This window comes from Rhipicephalus sanguineus, chromosome 8, assembly GCF_013339695.2.
Source record: "Rhipicephalus sanguineus isolate Rsan-2018 chromosome 8, BIME_Rsan_1.4, whole genome shotgun sequence".
In the NCBI taxonomy this organism is placed as follows: Eukaryota; Metazoa; Arthropoda; class Arachnida; order Ixodida; family Ixodidae; genus Rhipicephalus; species Rhipicephalus sanguineus.
The window spans coordinates 162,370,271-162,395,312 of NC_051183.1; the positions used below are offsets into that span (position 1 = coordinate 162,370,271).

The 25,042-nt window shown below is 43.9% G+C and overlaps 1 protein-coding gene across 1 annotated transcript in view; it reads left to right on the forward strand.

Moving 5' to 3' along the window:
* The window catches only part of LOC125759517 (uncharacterized), a 45,876-nt gene that overhangs the window by 3,697 nt on the left and 17,137 nt on the right, over positions 1-25,042 (forward strand). Inside the window, exons 2-3 of the mRNA XM_049418387.1 lie at positions 2,565-2,662; positions 6,309-6,883. Of these exons, the coding sequence (XP_049274344.1) occupies positions 2,565-2,662; positions 6,309-6,883 (673 nt within the window). The remainder of the gene's footprint in view (positions 1-2,564; positions 2,663-6,308; positions 6,884-25,042) is intronic.

The window sequence follows — 25,042 nt, forward strand, 5'->3', positions numbered from 1 at the left end:
TCAAGAAAACCTCTCTTGGGACAATCATGTAAATAAACTCAGCAGCGACCTCAGTAAAGTAGTAGGCTCTATGTATAAAATTAGCAGTCTTATACCACTAACACTAAAGAAAGCAATGTACCACGCCCTCTTTTACACAAAACTGAGCTATTGTGCATCAATATGGGGAACAACAACTGCAAAAAACTACGACAAATTAATAAAACTGCAAAAAAGGGTAATACGATGTTTCGAAAACTATCATGGTAGAGCGCGAGACTTACCCACACACAATCTTTTTGATAAACACTCATTAATCAGAGCAAATCAAATTTACTATTATAGATTACTTTTGCACATAAAAAAGCACAGGCTCCATGTTAGTAACCTACCCATTTCTTCCCCTCGATATAAATTATGCCACCAAATGAGAATGCCACCACTCATGCGAACTAACTACGGGCGTCAGGACCTTGAGTATCAAATACCCCGGCTATTAAACATTGTTGAGAATCACATAGATTTTCATGCCCCCCGCTTTAAACAATTTGTAAAAAACTTCCTGTTACATTCCACGATAACTTATCAATAAAATATATCCCACTAATAGCAATGTAAATGCGCTGAATGAAGCACAGACGAGAAACGTAACAAGGGACAGGACAAGTGGTGCGCAATTGTTACGTTTCTCGTCTGTGCTTCATTCAGCGCATTTACATTGCTATGCCGTACCAACTAGCCCAAATTGAAGCTTTGCTGAAATATCCCACTAATCTTTTTTATGTACACCGCATACACATGTTTTTTTTCGGTCTGAGTTGAATTTTGAAAGTTCACAATTTAATGCGTATATGTATATGTTCTTGAAGTGTTCGTATGATATGTTTGTTTTTCATGAAGTATCATGAAGTGTTTTCATGTATGATGTCTACGTGTATTGCTTTATTTGCAGTGATAATGATGCACATACATTTTTTATTTCTCTGGTTGCTCCATTGTTTGTACTCGCTTCGAAAACGTGTACATGCATGCCGAATGCGCATAGGAGTAAGAGCCTCTGTCAGGCAATATGGCCTTTAGCTCTTACTCCTCTTTCTGTATCAGAAAGAAAGAAAATTAAACTTCAAACTTCAAACCTCTTGGCATTGCCCCAACACGATGCTGCGCTCAGCATTCGCATTAGGGAGTATTGTGATGGGCTGTGAATTTTTTTGGCTACCAAGAAGCTTTCTTTCTGAGAAATCTGCGTGGATTTCCTAATGGGATTCGTGCTACAATCAGGCGGTAGTCTACTTCCCTTTTTTAGTAGTCTCCTTCATTCCTTCTTTGGATAGCGCATTTGCATGTTTTGTTTGAACATAGTAGACATTTTTTGCATCACAAACAAGTGTGAAGATTAGCTCAGGCATTTTCCCCAAAAATTGTGTGATGTTGGCATGATGTCCACATATACGAGGCTTCCAGGCTGACGACTTAGTGCACTGTTAGAGAACAGAGGGAGTAGCTGCTTTCATTGAAAATTTCGGACATGTCACTAACAAAGTAAAAAAAGCTACCTGCCTGCTTACTCATCTTGCATGTTCTGTTCTGTGTATTCTTGTTAGTGGAACTGAAGCTGACAAAATCTTTTTGCCAACAATTATCCTTGTCACTTGAGCCAACAGCTGAGATGTTTCTTGATCTCTTATCTGCATCAGCTTGTCTAAGGTTCTTCTCGTAACACGAGGGAGAAGGCAGTTCTATGAGCTTTGTAGTGATATACCAGGCAGCTGAGTAGAGCCCGAACTATGCTGCACGCTGCTTTGTGTAGTGTTCGGAGCACTTCCACCATGATTCTTTGTGCACGCTTGTGAATGTACACACATTCCGAAACTGGTAGGCACCCAGTTCACGTGGTTGCTGTCATTTCTTCTCAGATCACTCATAGTCATTGCATCAGTGGGCATTCTTGTTTTAAAAGCTGCAGACAATGCTGGAGATGCAGGGGGAAAAAGGGTCATGTGCCTAGGTAAAATGGCACTGTCATCTTCAGTATTTTATGCAATAGTTTTATGTGACTTTCCCATAAGGTGCATTAAGCCCCACAAATTCAAGAAGTGGAGAATCCATCTGAAACCTCAAAATTGGCAGCATCTGTAACATGCTAGGAGGAACGGTGCGAGTTCGCAATGCACACTACTGGACAGGTAGCATATGAAAGGGTTGAAGGCTGCTTGCAAGTAGCATGCACATAATTTCATTTCTATGCTTGGCTTGGGGCTGTTATAATAGGTTTGCATCTCAGTAGCTCTAATTTTTGGAGCTCCTGGGGCTTCTGCCTCTTTTGCCTGTTTTTAGCATACATAATGTTAGTTATCGATGTTTCAACCCTTTTTCATTATAGATGGATGGAAGGAATATATTCACGTGTAACCGCTGCCAGCACAGGACACATTCTCTGGCTTCCCTTTTCCGGCATTTTTGTGCCTCGCATGGCACAGGGACGGCTGGAATTGTAGCTTTGAGGGCTGCATGAGAACGTACAGGCTGTACAGTTCTTTCCGGAAACATGTGACCCGCCATCACAAACATTTGTTCCTCTCAAGTGCCATCGAAAGCTCTGTGGACCTGCTGCTGCCCAACTTGCATGATGGAGTGGATGAACCCACCGAGGAACCCATCGAGGAAACCAGTGATGAGCCTGGTGATTATGTTTTTAGTGCAAGTCATCACTGTGTCATGCATTTGTCATCACTACTTTCAAAATGGCAGGAGGGCAGGCAACCACCGGAAAGTACTGTAAATGAAATAGCAAATGATGTTATTAACTTCGTTTGACATTGCAAAGAAACTCTAATTCAGATGCAGTGACACAGCTCGAGATGCTTGCCAGCAAATCAGGCAAGGAAAATCATTGGAAAAGGTTTTTAAGTTTGTACCTTCTGAGACGATAAATCTTTCTGGGCCAGGTAGCAGTGACTGCTTTGAATATGTTTCAATTTTGGAAACCATTAAAGCTGTTGTGAGAGTTCGCAAACTATTTGAAGAAACTGGAAAAGGCTGCTCAACCCTTCTACGGGACGTGTGCGACGGCACATACTACAAAGAGCACAGTGTCTTCAAAAATGCTGACAGAGAAAAGCGAACAGCTCTTCAGCTATATTTTGATGATTTTGAAATTTGCAAGCCTCTGGGCAGCAAACGAGGGAAGCACAAACTTCTAGCCGGATATTTAACTATCTTGAACTTCCCTCCAAAGTTTCGGTCCAGGACATCGGACAAACACCTGGTCCTTCTAGTGAAAAGTGCCCTCGTAGCCAAATACTCTCTGCTTGAAATTGTTCAGCCACTTATTCAAGATCTCAAGATACTTGAAGTTGGTATTGAACTAAATGGCGAAGTTGTTAAGCGGTCGCTTTTGTTCGTGTGCGGCGACAACCTGGCCAGTCATCAGATAGGTGGCTTCCGCGAATGTTTTCCATCTGGGCCGATGTGCCGTTACTGCATGGCAACGAAAGCAGTAATTAATGAGAAGTGGCACGAAGAGGACTTCGCTATTCGAAATAAGCAGACACATGATCGTCACGTCGAGCTGATTCAGCAAGACCCTAACCTGTCTAGCATCTATGGCGTAACGGGTAAAAGTTGCCTGAGTTCCTTGCAGTCATTCGATGTTACTCAAGGACTACCACCCGATGTCATGCATGATCTTTTTGAAGGTGTAATACCATTTGTAATGAAGCATGTCATCCGGCACATCACTGCAAGTTGCAGCCTGACCCTTGAAGAATTGAATGAGAGGCTTGCTTGATTTCCTCTCCAAGGAGCTGACAAAAAGTCCAGTTGCCTGTTCTGACACGCCAGGCAATATTTGGAACATCAACTATCAAGGGGTCAACTGCCGAAAAGCTTTGTTTTTTTTCGTTTTTTTCTTTGCTTGTTGGGGACATTGTCCCAAAAGGAAATGCAGCTTATGAAGTGTATCTTGCTCTGCGTGCTGTGGTAGATGTCGTTCTGGCTCCCCAAGTGTGCTATGGTGCAGCTGCACATTTGAAAGTGCTTATTGAAGACTTTATTTTGCCTTTAAAGACACGTTTGTTGCCGTGAACATCATACCGAAGATGCACTATTTAGTGCATTACCCAAGACTCATACTTTTGTAGGGCCGTCTGTCGAAGCTCTCTTGTATGCGCTTTGAGGCCAAACATCATTTTTTTAATCACTTTCTAAAAAGACCCGCAACTTCAAGAACATTTGTTCAACACTTTGTCGCCGACACCAAATGCAATTCATGTATACGTTGTCTCAACCCCAGGAATCACAGAGTTTTGTGGGAAGCAAGAGAGTGGATGTATACACATTGCCTGACCTCTTGCGTGATAGGCTCCAGGAACTGAGTTTAGATTTCGAAGACATTCATTGTGTGAGCTCAATTACTGTTCCTGAAAGGACACTCAGTGTAGGTTGTGTTATACCCATTCATGTGCCATGTGATGACTTGCCACATTTTGCTCAAGTGAGATTAATAGCTGTGAGTGGCCTGAAGCTGTTTGTGGTTGGCTTACTACTTGACACGAGGTATTTTGATAATCATTATCATGCTTTTGATGTACAGGCCACAGCTCACAGTGTCATCATAGAAGATATTAGCCACTGTGGGGAGTTTTTTGAACAGATTTACATGTACAAAAACAGAAATTTCCACTTTGTCACACCCTCGCTCTGCTTTTTTCACTGATGCAGACTAGTAACTCCTGGCATTATAGTTAGCCATGCAGAAATTGGGAATAATCATATGCTTAGTGCTCCGGCAACTATGGGCTCGTCTGCCATCTTCTATGGGACGCCGTCTCGGAATCGTCTGCTAGCATCTCCATAGGGAAAGGCCACAAAGAGGCTGATCTGTATTCGTTAGCGGAGCTCTCGGACCAAGAAAATGTGGCTGTTTCTTTCGTCACCTAACCCCCCTGTGCTGCCGCAAATCAATGTGAACTCAATATCGGAGCTGTGTGCGCTTAAAAGCTCAGCTGCAAGAGGCGAGCACCGCATCGCAAAGCCGAACTGCTGTGCTGTAGTGGCGTGCGCTTCCGATCCGAGGTAGGAGTTTAAAAAAAAGTGTTCGTTGCAGAGGAGATGTCAGTGACAAACTTCTAAGATAACCGTGCACTGCAGTACATGCGCACTGTATTTCGCACAGCGATTTTTTTCCACGTATCATAACCTCTCGTCAGATGTCGACCCCACGTTTTTTCTACGCGACCTGTGCAACACTGTTTCGTTTCCGCTCTACCTTGGCTATAAAGGCGGCCCACCCTGCCTGCGACAACTGGGACACGACGCTCTTCGTGGCCTGTACTCACCTCACTTTATGTACCAGGTTGGTTACATGAAACACTCGCTCTGTTACCGGTCGAATAACGTCTTGCTTATAAGAGTGTCGTGCCCCATCAACAAGCGCTTATTGTGGCATTGTGCGTATTGCTTTTGGTTGGGTATGTTGTCCGGAATGGAATGCGCGGCCTTTGACGTGTGTCTCTTGTTTCGCGATGGGCTATTACTTCTGTGTGGGGATGTGGAACTAAACCCTGGTCCGATGACAAAATCCGAAGCTGAACATTTTGAAAAAATCACACAGGTGCTCGCGCAGCTACAGGCAGACCAGGCAACTGTTTTGTCCAAACTAACTGCCATTGAAACGAGCCAAATAGAACTTGAAAAGAAAATTGACAGCGTGATAGTGAAGACTACTGTGATTGAAAACCGTATTTCACAAGTTGAGGATTCAGAGCGGAAGCTTGCGGCTAGAATCGACGACCTCGAAAACAGGAGCCGGAGGCTAAATCTGGTCTTTTTTGGCATCCACGACAATGAGCCGAAAGAAACATGGCAAAATTCTGAACAACTAGTCAAAAGAGTATGTCAAAACAACCTTGGCATTGACGACATACTTATAGAAAGGGCGCATCGGGTGGGAGCATACCGGGAGGGGAAAAATCGGCCTATTGTAGCGAACTTCTCGAGTTGGAAAGCACGTGAAACTGTGTTACAGAACGCTAACAAATTTAAAGGCACGGGTCTCGGCGTTTCGGAAGATTTCAGTCACGCAGTCCGAGAAAAACGGCGTCTTCTCTGGGATTTCACTAAAGAAAAACGTCAAAGCAAAGAATTCCGTGTGCGTCTAAAATATGATAAGGCGATCATAAATGGGGACGCATATGTATGGGACTTTAACACAAGGCAACCAGTTTTACTGAGAGCGCCTGCGCGCTCTCATGGCGGGGAATGACATGCGCAAGATAAAACCTCTCAAAGCCGCAACAAAGGCTCGGTTGGGCTCAAAGAATTTTCAGTGCTCCTAGTAAACTGCAGAAGCATAAAGAATAAAAGAGATGATTTTGCCTCTCTGGTTGAAACTGTACAGCCACATGTCGTACTAGGCACCGAGTCCTGGTTAGATAACAGTATCGCTAACATCGAAGTGTTCCCACCAGGGTTTACAGTCTTCCGCAAAGATAGACACCGGCACGGTGGGGGCGTTTTTATTTTAATATCAAATGGCTTGCCTAGTGAAGAACTTCATTTTGAAACCGATACAGAATCAGTATGGTGTCGAGTACACTTCCCAAAGGGGCATAAGCTCGTATTTGGATCCTTCTACCGCCCACCCGATAGTAATGAAATTCCGATTCAAAATCTTGCTGACACCTTATCAGTGCTCTCTGATACTGTCTTTTTGGGTGGTGATTTTAACCTCCCAGATATAACTTGGACTAGCGATGGTGCAATAACTAACAAATCACGAATTAATACAAGTTTTAAAGAACTACTTATGTTAAACAACTTAACCCAATATGTTCTCGTTCCTACTAGACAACAAGCTACATTAGATCTTGTCCTTTGTAACGACCCCAGCGTTGTAACCAAGGTATCAACGCAGCCTGGACTAAGTGACCATGAGGCAGTCGTTACAAATTTAAACATTTCAGTGGTCCCGACGCGGGTGCAAATCCCACGGCGAGTATTCTTGTACGAGAAAGGTAACTTTGACGCCATTCAAGCAGAATTAGAAACATACTTGCCAATTTTCCAGCGTCTGTCAGAAAGTAGCGATGCAGAGCATTTGTGGTCCACCTTTCACAGGAAATTATTAGAACTACTAGAGAAATATATTCCTACAAAATTCCTGCGGCAAAAGAAAAAAGATAAACCGTGGTTTAATTCTGAAGTGCGCAAGTTGATACGGAGAGCAAGAAGCGCGTACAAAAACTTCTGTAGCAATAACACTTCACTTAACCGCCAGAACTTAGCTGATGCAAACAGGATGCTAAAGCTAAAAATAAAGGAAACAAAACAATCATTATTTGCCCAATTAAACACAGACCTGAAAAAAAACCCTAAAGCCTTCTGGAAATATGTAAAAACAAGCAGAAGTGATGACACTTCCATTCCAGCTCTAAAAAAATCCGATGGAACTACTACAACGACAGACGCTGAAAAGGTTGAAATGTTTAATCATTACTTTAAATCGGTGTTTTCTGACGGTATAATCACCGGTACAGCTGCATCCCTTTTTTCCAATGTTAGCCCCGCCGACGGGATGCCTGAAATAACCATAGATGTAAACGGTATTGACTGTCTCTTGCGGGAGCTGGACACCTCAAAAGCTATCGGTCCTGATAGAATTCCATCATATATGCTAAAGAAATGTCATGGTATTATCGCACAGTATCTATGTATTGTATTTCAAATGTCTTATAAGACCGGGTTGGTTCCACAGGACTGGAAAATCGCGGCTGTTAATCCTATCTTTAAATCAGGAGACAGAAGACTGGTGGAAAACTACAGACCCATTTCCTTAACGTCGGTATCTTGCAAGATTTTTGAGCACATAATATACAGTCAATTATTTAAATACCTTGAATCAATGAGCTTTTTTGCTGCGTCACAGCACGGATTTCGCAACGGTCACTCATGCAATACTCAATTAGTTGAATTTCAACACTATATAGGTAAATCCCTTGACAATAATAAACACGTCGACGCACTATTCCTCGATTTCAGGAAGGCGTTCGACACAGTATGTCACCGCCTGCTAAATACTAAGTTAAAGGGCTTAAACATACACAATAAAACCGAAAACTGGATTTGTAACTATCTAAACGGTCGTAAACAGTGTGTAGTCCTTAATGGTTGTAGCTCATCATACATAACAGTATCATCGGGAGTGCCCCAGGGCAGTGTTCTGGGGCCACTGTTGTTCCTCATATACATTAATGATATTGTAGATGACATACAGTCCCCCATTAAACTTTTTGCAGATGACTGCGTCGTCTACAGAGAAATTAATTCTATATCAGATATAACAATCCTGCAGACCGACCTTGATAAAATAGTAAATTGGTGTCAGCGGTGGCAGATGAGCTTGAATATTAGTAAATGTAATCACATCCGCTTTTCAAACAAGAAATTGGAACGTCAAACAAAATACACAATTGAAGGCACAACGATAAACACAGTCCCAGAGTGCAAATACCTCGGGGTATACTTTACGCCGAAACTAAAATGGAACGAACATATCCAACACACAATATCTAAAGCAAGTAAAATGTTGTTTTTTATTCGCAGAAATTTCAAATCAGCGTCCAAAGATGTCAAAGAAACACTATACTTTTTACATGTTAGATCTATCCTAGATTACGCCTCTATGATCTGGGACCCTTATCAGGACTATTTGATAAAAGCAATAGAAAAGCTTCAAAATCAGGCTGCACGATTCGTCTCCAGTAATTACTGCCCTTTTCAAAGTGTCACTGAATTAAAAGCATTACTGGGCTGGGAAACTTTAAAAGCTAGAAGAAAAAACTTAAGACTCAAATTTTTCCACCGTATTTTTTATAATCAAACAGGCATTAACAGCCGCACCTATTTGTCGGAACCATCCTACGTCTCGACTAGGCACGACCACTCCAAGAAAGTGCGTGCATACAGCTGCAACACAAATCATTTTTCCAGATCTTTTTTTCCACAAACTGCTCGAGATTGGAACCTGTTACCGGAAGACTACGTTTCTGTACCTGATAATCATGATTTTTATTCCCGATTGTGTTTACAATAATGTATAATTGTGCTAGTTTTTGTTCCAACTTTATGTTACCTTTGAACATGCTAACCTATTGTCCTTTCACTTGTTTATCTTGATGTTAACCTTGTCTCATATATTTTTGTTGCTTATTTTCACTGTAAAACATGTAGCATATGATCATACAGATGTCTCCCCTGCGATAACGCCTTTGAGGCAACGCAGGTATCTTGTAAATAAATAAATAAATAACACTGTGCTGTTTTCCTCGGTTCGGTTTTTTAGCCACTAGTATCTGTACACCCTCCGCTGCAACGTGTCGCATAGCTGTTACGAAATAAGCAAGGCGTGGACATGTGCATGAGCGGTGCGCCGCAAACCAAACAAAAATACTGATGGCGCGTTTCAGCGTGTATACAAAGAGAGTGACCCGATTTGTGCTCTTATAATGTACACTGGTTGTTTGTAATGTTTTCTGGTCGCAATCTATCGCCCGAATATAGTAAATTGTCGCTCTATTTTTCTTGCACAGTAGACGTGAGCGTTCACTGACACATCCCTTTAAAATATTGTGCTATTTGCTTTCGCATACCACGGAGGCGAGCATGTGAGGGTCCGATGTATCGCGGACAAAGAGCTCCATCTAGCTGGACTGCTCTGTAACTCTGCTCCGTCTTCACAGCGCACACTAACCGAGGACAGCGCAAGAAAAATAAAAGTAAAGGGTTAACGGGGCGTACAGCGAAGGGCAGATGCGGCAAGCGGACTTCGGCGCGCGCTGCGTTGCGAAGCTTGCAAATAGATGCCAGGAAGAAATCTTGCGCCAATCGTGTTTCATGTGGCTGCACCGTGGATGCGCGCAGCAGCGTGTGCCTGGCTCTGCTTACACACATTTATATGCGTAAATCATTGCGTTCGTCGACCTGCAACACCGACAAGGTAATGTCGATCAATTGTGCTCTCCCGTCTGCGACGTCAGCAGTCTGCTTTATGCATATCGTAATATACTGTTCTGCAAGTCAAGCTTATGATGGAGGCGAGCAACTGAATTACACGGAGAAATAAGAACTGAGGTTTAAAAGCGCTCGTACGCGTGCCGGTCATTTTCGAACCAAAGCAAAGTGCCGATCTTGTTGACGATACAAGTTCGCGTCGGTACACTCTTTTTCTTCGTTCAGGTAACTGATAATTCCGATTAAAAATAGTGTTACCTTGTTGCCGGCATTCTCAGGGCTCCCTCGCCACCTGAACAGCGCACGAAGCATTGGGAAGTCATCGCAGAACGAAGATAAAAAACCAGTAGCTAGCACCTGAAAGGCTGCGATTTGCAACTGGTTTCGTCTTCGCGCCCCATGCAACATGGTGGATCGAGCTTATGAGACCGTCGACAGATGGCGGTGTACATTTTGAATATCCCCTATTCTGTAGTTTTCTGTAGTATTCTGTTGAATATTGTGCAGGCTATGTTCACTGTTCACGCTTCCTAAAGCAGCCATAGTTTAGGGCTCAGTGCGTGTTGATATTCAAGGAACGTTTATAGAATTGACCACCATTTCATGTTGCTTAGCCCTGGCAGTCATAACTGCCGGTATGCGTCCTGATTCAAGTCAATTCTGCACCACTATTAGAGGCCTTTTTCCCCCCGTGGTTTGATTCGCCACTGAATACAAACCACAAGGAAATCCTCTGACTGGACGCATCTCTCTGTTCTGAGCACAGAGTGAGCATGTAAACATGCCTTGGATCATATACTCTGCCACTAACTGTGAATCACGTGCTGTAACCCAATTTCTGCATGTTGAGTGGTGCAGTGCAGCTGAAGTTCATTGACGAATGAATGGTGTATAAGGCAAAACTTTCCTGAGTGACGGCGAGGTGCGGCAGTGGTGTAGGGAATGGGAAGCAGAGCACACAGACATTCACGATGCAGGTGCGCAGGGAAGGAAGCAAGTGCCAATTGATCTTATTCTGCAAGTGGATTAGGTGATTTAAGAAAATTGTTGCAAAACAGTTTCTGTGCTGAGTGATTCATTTCTAAAAACTTCATGGTCAGGTGTCCATACCATCGTGAGTGAGAGACTCAAGTACTAGAAAGTCTGCGTGAAGTGGATTTCCAAGATGTTGATCGGCCATTACAAAACGCCGCGAATGGGCTTAGCCTAAATGTTTTCCAGTGCTACCTTGATGGAGAAGCTTCTTTGAACACAATAGTGGCTGGGGACCAGATGTGGTTCCATTTTGAAACTGAAGAAATGAAGACACCATTTAAACAGAGAAGCAGTCAGATTTACCGAACGTGAAGTTCAAGTGAACCTTCTGCGCCAAGAAGTGTATGGCTGCTGAGTTCCAGGACAGAAACGGTCTTCTTTCGGTGGAATTTATGGAACCTAGCATGACCATCACTGCAACCTCCCAAAGCGTGGCTCTCGAATGTCTACGAAGGGCTAACCACGACAAGTGAAGAGCAGTGTTGGCATCAGGCATTGTCGCCCTTCATCACGATGCGCAACTGGCTAGTGCAGCTGTTACAAAGAAGCTTCTGCAGCATTTTCGATGAGAAGTGTTGGATCACCCACCTTGCAGCCCCTACTTGGCTCTCTTTGATTACCATCTCTTTTTTCTCATGAAACTGACGTGGAGGACAGGAGTTCTTGGACAGTGAGCTGCGAACCGCTGTGCAGAAATGGTTGAAAGCACCGGTGACTGAGTTCTAGAAGGATGGTATAGGAAGGTTGGTGCCACACTACAGCGATGTCTTGACCAAAACAGTGATGAAAGTAGAGAAGTTCCTGATATGTGCACCTGAACGCTCGAAACAAGGCAATTTTAGTTTTTGCGCTGTTCTTTTTATTTCGCTAGTGATGAGGTTTTGAAAAAAGTCACAGTTTCGCCGCAAGGGCGAAGCAATGAATGCGATAGCAAGAAACTAATGCTATATGAAGCGAGGCTCGCCAATGGATACTCTAAGTTTGAACAACGCTCCTATTGCAAAGGTGGCCGAAGCAGCGAAAGAAACTAGCGTGCTTCAAGTGTCGAGCTGTGACACTTGATAGTTCGCGCTCATCTTCTGTTTGTTCGTTTAGCGGCGTCCCTTGAGCTCGAGTGGCTTTCGTACGCTGCGTAACATGAGCGCGGACATCACGGTGAAAGCGTGAAACACTCCTCTTCCCCTCAGCACAAGAAAACCGCGCGAGCAGACAGCGGAAGGGCAAGGTTCTCCCTGCGCAAGTATAAGAAGAAGCGAGCGCGCGAGCTGACGACTTTTAAATGCGCCTGTCGTGCTCCTAACGCCATCTCGCCGGTAATGAAGAAACGCTTATAAGCGCAGCCGTCTCTGAGTCCGTCCAGCGCTAAAGGGTATGTATATAACGCTCGCCGTTACCTACGTGGAGGATCTGCGTTTCGTGGCGTAGTGGCTAGCGCCACTCGCTGCGGAGGAAGAGGTCCCTGGTTCGATTCCGCGCCTCGGAAGCATTTTTCTGAATTATTTTTCTTTGGGGCTTTTATATATATATACATACTTATACATATACGGTGCATGACGGCGACGGCGACGGCAAAATTCAGCCGAGACTGTCCATATAATTGCTATCGCAATAAAAGAAAAAGCCTTCGTAATTTTCAACAGGAGTAGGTGTTGTATTTCTTGACAGTTAAAGTATCGGCTGTAATCCACAAGTGTAGTTTGTTTCTACTGAAGTTTAATTAGTGCCTTACAATGTTTTCTTGTGTGCTTTGCTATGTCCTTTTCATTTCCCGCTATGTTCTCTGGAGAACATCTTTGGTTCAAACAGTGCATAATTACCCTTCATGTTTAGTTATCAGTACACATGGTCTTATAATGTGCATAGCTGCCATGAAGCAACATGAAAAGAATGAACTGTATTTACAGCCACATGTTTGCAATGTTTCCTCTTTTAGAAAAGTTGCGTTTTTGCTGCATGCTTACCGCGAAATCTCCAGGCGTGTATGCTTTTTTTTCGTTTTTGTTTTTTGTTTTGTTTGTTTTACTGGTCCATCACGGTTTTTCAAGTCTAATCAGTGCCTGAAATGATGTATGAGATGTGCTTAGGTTCTCAGCACTAACTTGCAGATAACTGCATTTATGGCTTTGTATACTGTGCTGCCATTCTTTTGTCCATTGGCTTGTTTTGCAGTTCTGTCTGTGTGTGCAGTTTTGCATAACCTCTACAACCTAAGTTTGTGTGTTTCTTAAGTACCTCAGTGCTTGCTCACTGATAATAGTGTAATCACATTTGTTTTACTAATTTATCAGATGTTTTCTATTTTCATAATTGGCTGAAGTACAAAGAGCGTTACTTCATTTCAACATCATTTCCTGTATGTGACTGAATCTTTGGCTTTGAATTTTCCTGTATGGTCAGTGCCTTGCCCATGTCTTTTTTGCAGTTTTGTATGCATGTGAAGCTTTACAGCCATTGTTACTTCGGTTTGTGTGTTTCTAGAAGAGCTTCAACGCTTGCAGGCACTGGAAAATGCATTCTTACATTTTTTCTTTGCTAGTTTTTGAGAGATTTGCCAGTCTCATGAATGGCTGAAGTAGAAGAGTTGTTACACTGATTCAACAGTATTTACTTGTATTTTTGGATTTTCATATTTCTCTATTGTCGCTTGTTGTTTTGTTTTCCTGTTGTTTTCTTGACTGCATGTGATGCTTTGCATTGCCAATGTGGCTTAAGATTGTGCGTTTTTGAGGAGCCTCGGTACATGCACACACCGAGAAATAAGTGTATGTCTTTCATGATGGCACTGAGCGCAGAGAGTAAACGTTTGGTGGATAATCTTTGTCTGTGACGTGGCACATGCGCGTGCGCAAAGAAATGTATTGTGCCCTTCATGTCGATTAAATAATCCGTTGAAGTCTAGCGGTCGTCCTGCCTCTTTCTATGTCGCCCTTTGTGCGTGTTCGCTAGCAGTATGGAAGCATATAAACAAAGGACAAGCAAGGTGACTCAGACTCTGTGCGTACTTCGAACTAAAATTTATTTCAAAGGTGGACACATATAAATACATACAGACAAAAATAACCCAGCAAAAAAAACGAAAAAACGAGGGCTTGAGAGAACAAACAGAAAAGCACCGACACAAATGAAAGTGCCAGGTTATGAAAAGAATCTTGCGTCACCTACATGCAGTTTGACAGCCCCCATCTCTACGTCGTGCCAGAAACAAAAGTTCTTTACCAGAAAGGTGCAACAATGACATACTTATGCATGTGTAACCAGGCCATGTGGTCTCCTCCGCCTTCATTACTTCCCTCAACCTTTGATCTGGACTACGTACAAGGACTACAGTGCCATCGAAGACTGGCGTCCACTCGCAATACCGCATGTGGACGCCAAGGTGCCCCGACACCATTGTTTGAATGCTGTAATGATGCTCACGAAGCCTGTCATTCAGACAGCGTCTTGTCTGGCCCACGCACATCCTACCTCACATCAGAGCAATAGCGTACACGACACCTTTAACAAAAGCCTCAAACTTTTGTCTATGATCTGTGTTGCAGTCTCTTCTCTTAATCATCACAGACGTCGACTTGCACAAGCCATAGAGCTTCTCAGGCGCTGAGAAAACCACCCGAACTCCAGCACTTTAATTTATCCCTAAGCGTGTGTGAGACATCATGCACATATGTTACATCTCGTGTCTTCGATCTGACTCGGCGCTCCTCTTTGCCCCTGAGATTCCTCACATCCCTAAGCGGGCCTTCGACCACAGACGACAACACGTCTTGAGTGAAACCTGCGACTTTAAATGAGTACTGACACGAATATATATTTTCAGATTGCTGCTCTAGATGGTTGTTGAGATCCCTAAATAGAGTGTCGTAGTGCCTGGGAATGCATTGAATATAGTTTTACTACCGCTACCTTAAAACAGCAATTTCAGTTTCGATATGGTCATGTCAACACAAGTCTGACGTCATGGGAAAACAGCAACTTGCAACATACTGGCAGCAGCTTCAAAACTTCAGAATCAAAGTAAAATATTTTATATGGGTTGTAAAGCTCCAGTGTATCGAGAGCGTTAATAGTACGCACCATAGACATGACAAATGTCCCTTTTAGGGTGCGTCAAAATCGTGTCCGTGCTCCTTTAACTCTGGAAACTTTCTCAAAAATTGTCCTCAACCTTGTGATGAGAAATTTGCACAGGGCATTTTGCAAGGCCAAGTGCACAATCACCCTTTCACCAGCTTCATGTGCGCTGACGAGAAGGGCAGCAATGGCTTCCGAGCACAAGACTAATACCGCTAACATGTGCGCTGTTCCGTAAGAAATGGCCTCAAGTCAAAAAAATTGGATTAAGCCAGATCACGAATCTCGAGCAGGATGCTAATGTTGCATGTGGGTGAGGTAACATTCTTTTCCTAACCTGACCCTTTTTTGTGCATGTGCTTTTTATAGCTTTTTTTTCGCGTGCAATGTTTTTCTTTTTTTGTTGTTGTTGCTTGGCTCTATTTGTCTGTACTCATAAATAAGTGTGCACCTTTCGAATAAATTTTTGTTAGAACAATGCACTGTGGTTTTGTCATGTTGCCTGTCCTTTGTCTACCGTTTGCGCTCCGTACCAATCTGATTTACTTGTTCCAACTTGCCAACTAGCAACCCTGTTGCGTATATCTATTTCTTTCATTACTACTTTATCGCATTTTCGCCAAAGAGTTGTTACATCACTTCAACAGCCTTTACTTGTAACTAAAATTTTTGGCTTTGAATTTTCCTGTATATTCATCCTCTTGGCCACAGCCTTGTTTGGCTGTTCTGTGGACCGTTTGTGATATTATGGCTCACGTTTTGTTCCTGAAGATACTTGGCACTTGCCGAAAGTAATGTACGGCACCTTTTAAGTTTCCAATATTGCTTGCCCTTTTGTGTGTGGTGATGCCTGTAATGTACAGTGGTATACAGTAAAACACCTGTGTAACGGAGCTTGTGGGCCAGTGATGATTCTTCATTGTACTCATCACATCATATGCATTGCACACTTTAATGAACTAAATAACGTAGATAAGCATCATGAGAAATAATAAAAATTCGACAGATCCCACGCCCCGTGGGAATCGGTTTCATGCGAAGCAGCCTGTGAGTAATTGGTTATGCACCATTTTTTTGGCTTTGAGCCAAGCGTTACGAGGTGGATAGACATTAGGTGCATTAGTTGTGTGCACATCACGGTTTACACAGAACATCCACTACACTGGTGTCTGCTGGTGACTTTACTGGGTAACTTATGGTCTGACATAATGTCAGCACTCGCGTTAGAGCACAGACATTATTATCTAAACGAGGTGCGCTATATGGTGTGGCAATGTGAATATCACACGTAACTTTCGTTAGTGTATTCCCCCGGGGTCAAGCAACGCTTGAACGTAGCTTGCCGAACCATAGGAATGCAAATGTAATGTTTATTAGGCTGCTACAAAAGTGGAGCCAACATTTGAACCAGAATTGACGTTAGCCCGGCATGATGTCTGTGTCGTAGACTTAGGTATGTAATGTTTATTGCTATGTTATGAAATTAGATAGCCAGCGCTGCAATCACAATTGCACCGTCCTAACGCCTGCATAGTGTTTTTTTCCAAAACAGTTTCAAGACTTTGCGTGGCTTCGTAGTGGAATACCTGATTGCCACGCAGAACACTTGGGTTTGATTCCTGCTGAGATCCTGATTATTATTTGCATGGGTCTGGTAAATGCTGCTGATGTCAGTTTCCCTTGACATTTAGTTACTAATATCTGTCCTTGCTGTTCCTAGATAGACGCAAAGTGTGAAACACCTGTGTCGCATACCACGGCCCATGGTGTACAGCATGGTTTCTCAAAGTGGGTTCCCCAGGCCCCTCCTCGGGGTTCCGTGAGCCACTAATAAATTTTTCCTGGTTCCACACTCGCTGAGTCACTTAGATTGATCCAAGAAACATCCATTACTTGCGTCCATTGGTTGGTGCTACTAATGCGACTTCATTTGCACGTCAATGAATAAGTTTTTTTATAACCTTGCTTTTCAATTTATTGCATGTGATTGTAACGTGAACCGAATGTAAAATTCTTACATGGGGTAGTCGTCATTGCTTAGGTATGCTTGACTGTGGTGCTGAATGCATTTTGTGAAAAAAAATTCGGCAGATCCCACGTACCGTGGGAGTCAATGTTATGCGAAGCATGCGGCGGGTAGGTGACTGTGGCGTAACTTTTTTACTGAGCGGCACGTTACAAAATGATGCTAAAGATTTGTATAAATTTTATACGCACACATATATATGTTGAAGAGCCGCATATGTGTTATATAACCAGTTGTTTACGGTTGGGTAACGCTGCCACTGGCAACATGGGTATTACCAACACCAGAAGCGGTAAGCTGACATATAGTGCTTATACGTGTCACGAGAACTCACGCACGTTTTACGAACCGGTGTGCATGTGTGCAAGAAGTTCTTGACAGTTCTTGAACAAGGGCGTCATCATCGTGATCAGTGAGCACCAGCAGCTGGTCATGACTTGTTATAGGATCCGGTCGTGATGGTGGTGACGAGGGGTCCATGTGTGGTGAAGTATGTGGTATAGTAGAGCTGTTGGAATTCGTGGATGCCTCGGTCATTTCATCGACAAATTGTCTGTGGACAGAGACGGCGACATGTCGGAACCTGAAGCCACCCTTCGCGTTGGTGAGGTATAGGCCGTCGAGGCTGGTAGGCCTGGATAGTGCTACGTAGACCAACATCAATGGATGGTGTTAGTCGTATTCGTACACTACCTGAGCGTATGTGTCCTACGTAGCCTAGTCTACAAAGCGGCTGTCAATCAATCTGGCATCATCCTTGGTCAGCATGAGGCCATCGCCCAGCCTCGTTAGAAATAAAGAGGCCACTGCATCGTTCTGGTGGACGAAGTGCACTTTACGGTGCAGTGATGTGGATATCATATGTAACTTTCGTTAATATATTCCTCCGGGCTCGAGCAATGCTTCAATATAGCTTGCTGAATCATAGAATACAAAGGTAAAGTTTATTAGACTGCTATAAAAGCGTAGCCAACACTGGAACTACAGACGTTGATCTTATATGACGCCTGTATCGTACGAGTACCCATCGTAGGAGTATCATGTAGTGTTTATTGCTTTCTTGTAAAATTAGATAGACAGCACCACAACCACAATTGACTGTCACCGCTATTACGCCTGCGTAGGCTGTTTTACCAAACCAATTTATAGACCTGGCGTGGCTCAGTGGTAGAATACCTGATTGCCACGCAGAATGCTTGGGTTCGATTCCTGCAGCGATCTTAATTTTCATTCTTTCCATTCGTTGAGTCAAGGCTGCCGATGTTGGTTTTCCTTAACGCTCTAGCATTTAAGTTACCAATGTCTGTTCTCACCCTTCCTGGGTAGATATAAATTGTCAATCACCTGTGGCGCATACCCGTACACCGCGGCCCGTGGTAAACGGGTATGTGCCACACGTGACTAGTGGAAAGGGTTTGACGACGTACGCGACAGGATTTTAACGTTATTCATGTCATGACCCGGCAATCATATTCGTCAAATCCTCTTACCCTCCCATGCAAATTTTGGTCTACACCAAGTTAAGGAGGCGATTATGAGAGCACCCAGACGTAGGCGGCTAGATAGATAGATAGATAGATAGATAGATACGTAGATAGAAACGCCCAAAGTGCCAGAGGTTCGCTAAGAAATGCTTCGCATTTAAAAGGGGGCGAAGGTAAATACCAATATTGGGTGCTACAGTCAAGCATACCTAAGCTATGTTAGCGCCAGCTCGCCCAAAAAGAAGTCCTTTCGGGAGGAGTCGTCGTTCTGCTGGCACGTTCTCCTGGGGGGGGGAGGGGGGGGGGCTAGCGGATTGCCCCTGTCAGTCTTGTAACGGTCGCCATGGGGTCAACATATTGGCAAATGCTGGCACATTAGAGGGGTTGGCGCTTAGCCTAGAATTTTCAGAACTGATATTTCGAAAATGTTAATAGTCGTCACTTGCGTTGAACTGGTATCTTCGATGGTACTCTTTCAGTGCGAAATACTGGGGTACCACGACTCTCATTACCACACGCATTACAGCCAGAGGCGGCGCCAGGAGGGAGTGCAGGGGGTAGGGGTGCAGTTGCCCCCCCCACCCCCAATATCAAATATAATTATAACTCCACACATACGTTTCCCGCCTCACTGCTCCCCTCAGAAGCACCTACCTGTCGTCACCCCCCAAGCCAAAAAATCCTGGTGCCGCCGCTGCTTGAAGCAGACAGCACTGTTGACATTCTTAAAGGATTGTGCTCAGCGAGCATCGCATCCCCTTTAAGCACCATCACTATGGCTGTTTGTACAATATTTGTGTGCCAGTTATGTAAATTCATGTCAAATGGAAAGGAAGCAACCCTTTGAGACGCTATGTACACAATTGTGTACACCACTTGTTTTTGCTAATCGTGTCAACTAGGGGCTAAGAGGGCTAAGAAGGAGCAAGATATATTGAGCTTTGGATCAATTGAGCCTCCTGCATACTAAATTTGTCTTCATTTTACTTCACTTTGCAGTTTACTGTTGCATATGATCACTTTCCTGAAGGCACTACCACTTTCGACGAGTTGGTCGACGGGCCGCTTCCTGCGAGCCATGTGGAAAGTGTAATTTTTCTTTGCTCAAAATAGACATTATCAAAAATGAATTTGCACTATATTCAAAGCCAAAGATTTAATTCTATTTATGTCAAAACAGAGCATCAACGACTTAAGGATAAATAGAAATTTATTGAACCTAATTACAATTACTATAACGCACATAAATGTACATAATATGGCCTTACCTTTGTTGCAATAGAATATTGAGTCGCTCAAAATAACGTTGTCACATTTGTCACATATGACACATTTGCCCACAGTTCTTCGTAGGTGGCATCTGAAAGGGTTAAGCTCTGAACATATTGTTTGGCCGAGATGATAAGAAACCGATTATGCCACCTAAAGGTGGGGTCTGACAAATGGAGAGGCTCGTGCAGATAAAAAAGTCGAAAAGACTGATCAATGATACCAATGAACACGTGATGCTTGCAGTAATCTATCTCTGCATTTAGCATGCCACTACGTAGTTCATAAGTGCGCAGTGCATCACACAGAGGCGTATTTATGTCCAAAGCTGAAGCACAGGATTAATCACAGAAAGCACGCCTTGCTTTTTGTGAAAACCTACCAGGCACTTTGACGAAATGAATGCTGTCTGGGCACCAAGCATGTTCTTTAATGAATGCAAAGAATTTAAGGCACAGAAGTGCAGAGAAGAACGCGCCAGATCCTTGAAATTTTGGATAACATATTCCTATGCGGTAGCAATAAGCTACACAGCTTGATTAGCCCACTCAGGCCCAGGCACTTAACAATGGCCATTCAATGTCACACGTTACACACTATCACCTAATGTTGCCTGCCATATGTCATGGTACTGAAAGCGAGGCTGCCAGTGCTGGATGCCCCCGCCCCGCTCATTCTTTTTGCAGATGCACCCCCGTGCGAAAGGTTCTGCAGAAGCCCTTGGTAATGTGCACATGTACATGCTTTCTCAGTGAATAGCTATTGCTAATTTAACTTCATTGTACTGCGCATTGCTGCAGACAAGCACTTTGCTGAAAGCACTACTATATTTGATGAGCCGTTCGATGTTCCCTGTTCCAGGAGCTATGCTAAAATGACAATTTATGTTTGCTTGAACGACTACAACTGATGCTATTCCCTGAATGCTGTGGAACCTCTTGCTCCTGTACTTTGAGCCTGAGAGTTGCTAACTTTTACACGAAAACAGGACATGACTAATTTCAGAATAGGTATTTAATTACACACTAAGACTAATTGCTGAAAATGCACAGATCAACATATCACCACCTTCTCTTCCTTCCAATAGAATATCAAGTGCCTTGGAATCAAGTAGTAGAAATTTGACACATTTACAAACAGCACATCAGAATTCTTGCATGAAGGGTATATCTTTTAAGAGTTGTAAGTTTCCGTCAGTAAGCCTCTTCCATAAACAATGGTGGGTGACATTGGCCCACCTGTCACATGTATGAAGGTGACGTTACTAAACCTCCTTTGTTTTCTATGTTGTGCTAGGCCAGTTTCTCCTGGCATTAGTTTATTGAAATCCTATAGTTACAATACTGCTCAGCTCTCGACATATTTACATGATTAGGTATGTTCAGCTTTTTCGAAATAGCTTTGTGCAGGTAATTATGTTATGAATAAGCTTGTACCACCCAGACAACACCTGCCAGAAATTTTTAGGGGCGAAGCTCCTTAAGGCGGCACCAGTTCGTCCCTTGTAGTCGTAGTCGTAGTAGTCGTAGTGCGTAACCAGTCTTACGCTTTGACCTCCAAAGTGGTGCCGGTGGGAGATATTTCCTGTGCGTTGTTGAACAATAAAAAATTCGCAGCGTGCGCGTTAACTAAAAGCCGAATTCTTCTGTCTCTCATTCCCCATTAGCAGCCATTGGCATGTTCCAGTAGGAAACGTTAGTAGAAGTAGAAGTGTAAGTGTTAGCTAAAAGCCGACTTCTTCTGTCTGTCATTCCCATTAGCAGCCATTGTTTACCTCCAAGGTAGTGCCTGGTGAGATTTCTCCTGTGCGTGATTAAACAATAAAAATTTTGTTCAAAACGCCGTTGATTGATGAAATAAACCAACGAAAGACGCCAGATGTTTTGTAAAAGCAAAACGAAAGAGCGCCAGATGTTTCTAAAGCAAAACGAAAAAAACGCCAGCTGCCTAACGAAAGACGCCAGATGTTTTCTAAAGAAATAGTTTTCTAAACAATGAAAATTCACAGCGTACATGTAAAATTAAAGTGAGCTGCAAGTCGTCATAGTATAAACGCGCCCGATCTCACGTCGGTGATGATGTACTGGGCAGAATTCACGGAAGATTCACGGTTTACCGATGAACCTCCGCAGCTTCGCCCACTCACCATCATTCACTCCGTGCATATGCTGTGATTTTTTCTTTCCGCATTGGTTCTGCACTTAAAGCACACCTCGACCTTGAAATGTGGCAAGCTCCCAAAGGGCCTGGCGTTTTAAAAGTATAGCCTGCCGGTCACTGAGGCACGATTTTGAATAATGTAGACACAACTAGAGATCCGCGATATGGGTTGACTCGTAGGCGGGCAGCGCAGCGCACATCTGTCACGATGATTCGCCCGGTTTACGTACTAGTACGTGTTTGCCCTTCTCTGCCAACAGTGCCAAGAAAACGGATTACACTTTCATTCAGACGCGACAAAACTGTGGAGACGTTAATTCATTGCATGAGTACAGACCGGGGATCCATTACGAATGAGCTGGCGAAGAATCGCAATGCGTCGGCCGCGAAGCGACATCAGCGGCTGCACGAGTCGGAAGCCAACATTTGGACGGCACCCCATAGCTCACCGCTAGTATTCGTTTACCTTCAGTAACATCGTTTATGTTAAACGAAGCAGCGCTCAACATGGGCATTTGTTCGAAGCTACTTGACCTCGAAGCATTCCGATCGTGCTTGCAGGCGCTCGTTTTCGCTTACCGGAATCGCCGTGGATATACGACACGCAGCGCGACGGATCGCACGACGGAACAGAGCGCCACAATATTGTGATGGTCTCGAGTCTAGTCTCATAAATGATCGTATGTTCGATGCGCGGCATTCGGCTTCTGGTCTATATATAAGCACCAACCGGCAGTTGCAAATACTCGCTGCACTTACAATTTCGTTGTCTGTCGACAAATGCACATCCATGGTACGCACACAAGGCACTACACAAGGCACTGGAGCTTAAACAGATGCCCGTACACACACACACACACACACACACACACACACACACACACACACACACACACACACACACACACACACACACACACACACACACACACACACACACACACACACACACACACACACACACACACATCACGACATACAGTGATTTTTAAAACTCCCACAGGGAGTTCGTAACCACGCGCACGCCTGTCACGACCAAAAATACTTCTTCAAACTCCCATAGGGAGTTACTAACCACCTGACCAGAAACTCCGTGGGGAGTTTAACAGGGTCATGTCGTTCATCAACTCCGTCATTAAGCGAGGGGCGTTTTACGACGACATGTGCCGACTTCACTCCCCTACCATGGAGTAAATGAATGGGGCATGGGAGTTTTGGGGACTCATGTGCCGGAAAAACGCCCATCTCGGCTAGTTTTTGCTTACATTGTACTCGCATAGATTTAGTAGTGTCTGCGATTTCTTCCTTTTCGATCCTCCATTTTTGCGATCTGCTATGCGAAAGTTCGCTTGGCATAGGCGGAATGTTCTTAGGGAAAGCGATCCGTTACCTCGTTAAACAGGTTACCCTTATGTGCAGTAAAGCTTTTATTTGGGCTAGTTGGTGCAGTCTTGAACACATAATTAGGTTGAGCGAAAAAAACACGGATGAAGAGGAGTACACAGGACGGGCCCGTACACAGGTGTACCCTTATGTTTATGTGCGTACACATATGGATATAAAAGTGTGGGTTTTTTAAATGCGAAGCATTTCTTAGCGAACCTTTGACACTTTGAGCTTTTCTATCTACGTATCTATCTATCTATCTATCTAGCCGCCATGGGTGCTCTTATGATAATCGCCTCCTTAACTTGGTGTTGACCAAAATTGGCATGGGAGGGTGAGAGGATTTGACGAATATGACTCTCGGGTCATGACATGAATAACGCGAAAATCCGGTCGCGTACGTCGTCAGACCCTTTCCTCCAGACACGTATGGCACATACCCGTTTACCACGGGCCGCGGTGTACGGGTATGCGCCACAGGTGATTGACAGTTTATATCTACCCACTAACGGCGAGAACAGGCATTGGTAACTTAAATGCGAGAGCGTTAAGAAAAACCGACATCGGCAGCGTTGACCCGACGAATGTAAAGAATGAAAATTACGATCCCAGCAGGAATCGAACCCAAGCATTCTGCGTGGCAATCAGGTATTCTACCACAGAGCCACGCCAGGTCTATAAACTGGTTTGAAAAAACACCCTACGCAGACATAATGTCGGTGCCGCGTCAGCTGTGGTTGTGGTTCTGGCTATCTAATTTTGCAAGAAAGCAATAAACACTACATGATACTCCTACGATGTGTAATCCTGCGACACAGGCGTCATATCAGATTAACATCTGTGGTTCAAGTTTAGGAGAACTTTTTGTTGGGCAAGTTGGTGAACGTTCATAATTGATTTTTAAGGCGCAAAGCAGGACATACACAAGAAAGGACACGGGACGGAGCGCCACTAACAACTGAAGTTTATTCGCAGAAATTCACATAAAAATGTATGTCGTCCTCAGCGCGTGCGCAGAAAGTTGTATTGCCATCAATGGGGGCGGGATAAAGCATGTTCAATGAACTTTTTCTCTGATTTGTACAATACTATAGACGTGTCGCTGACGCACATGTCACCTTTTTTATCGATAAAAAATGCTTCCATTAATTCTCTGGCAGTTTGGTCTGAGCTTTTAGCGATAACCCGCACGTCAGTAAATCGCGGTCCACAAGAGCTTAACGGGCACTGCCTAATGTGCTTAGGTAAATTGGGGCCCTGTTTATTTTGCTCTACATTTCGTTCGTGCTCCCTGATTCGCTCATTTAGGCATCTGCCGGTTTGTCCAATATAGGAGCAGCCGCACGCAAGAGGAACCTCGTACACTACCCCTTCAGCACATTTCGTGTAGGATAGCCCATGTCGAGTTCCACAGCCTCTTACATTCTGAAGGTGTTTTTCTTTTTCTTTTCCTATTTGAGAGCAAAGCCCTCCGAGCTTCCTGGGCGCAGAAAAAACGAGCGGAACACCATGTCTGCTCGCAACCTTTTTCAGGTTATGGGCCAACTTGTGCACATACGGCACGGCCACCAGTCTGACCTCTTCACGAGGGACCTCAGCAGCGGCCCTAGGAGCCCTTTTC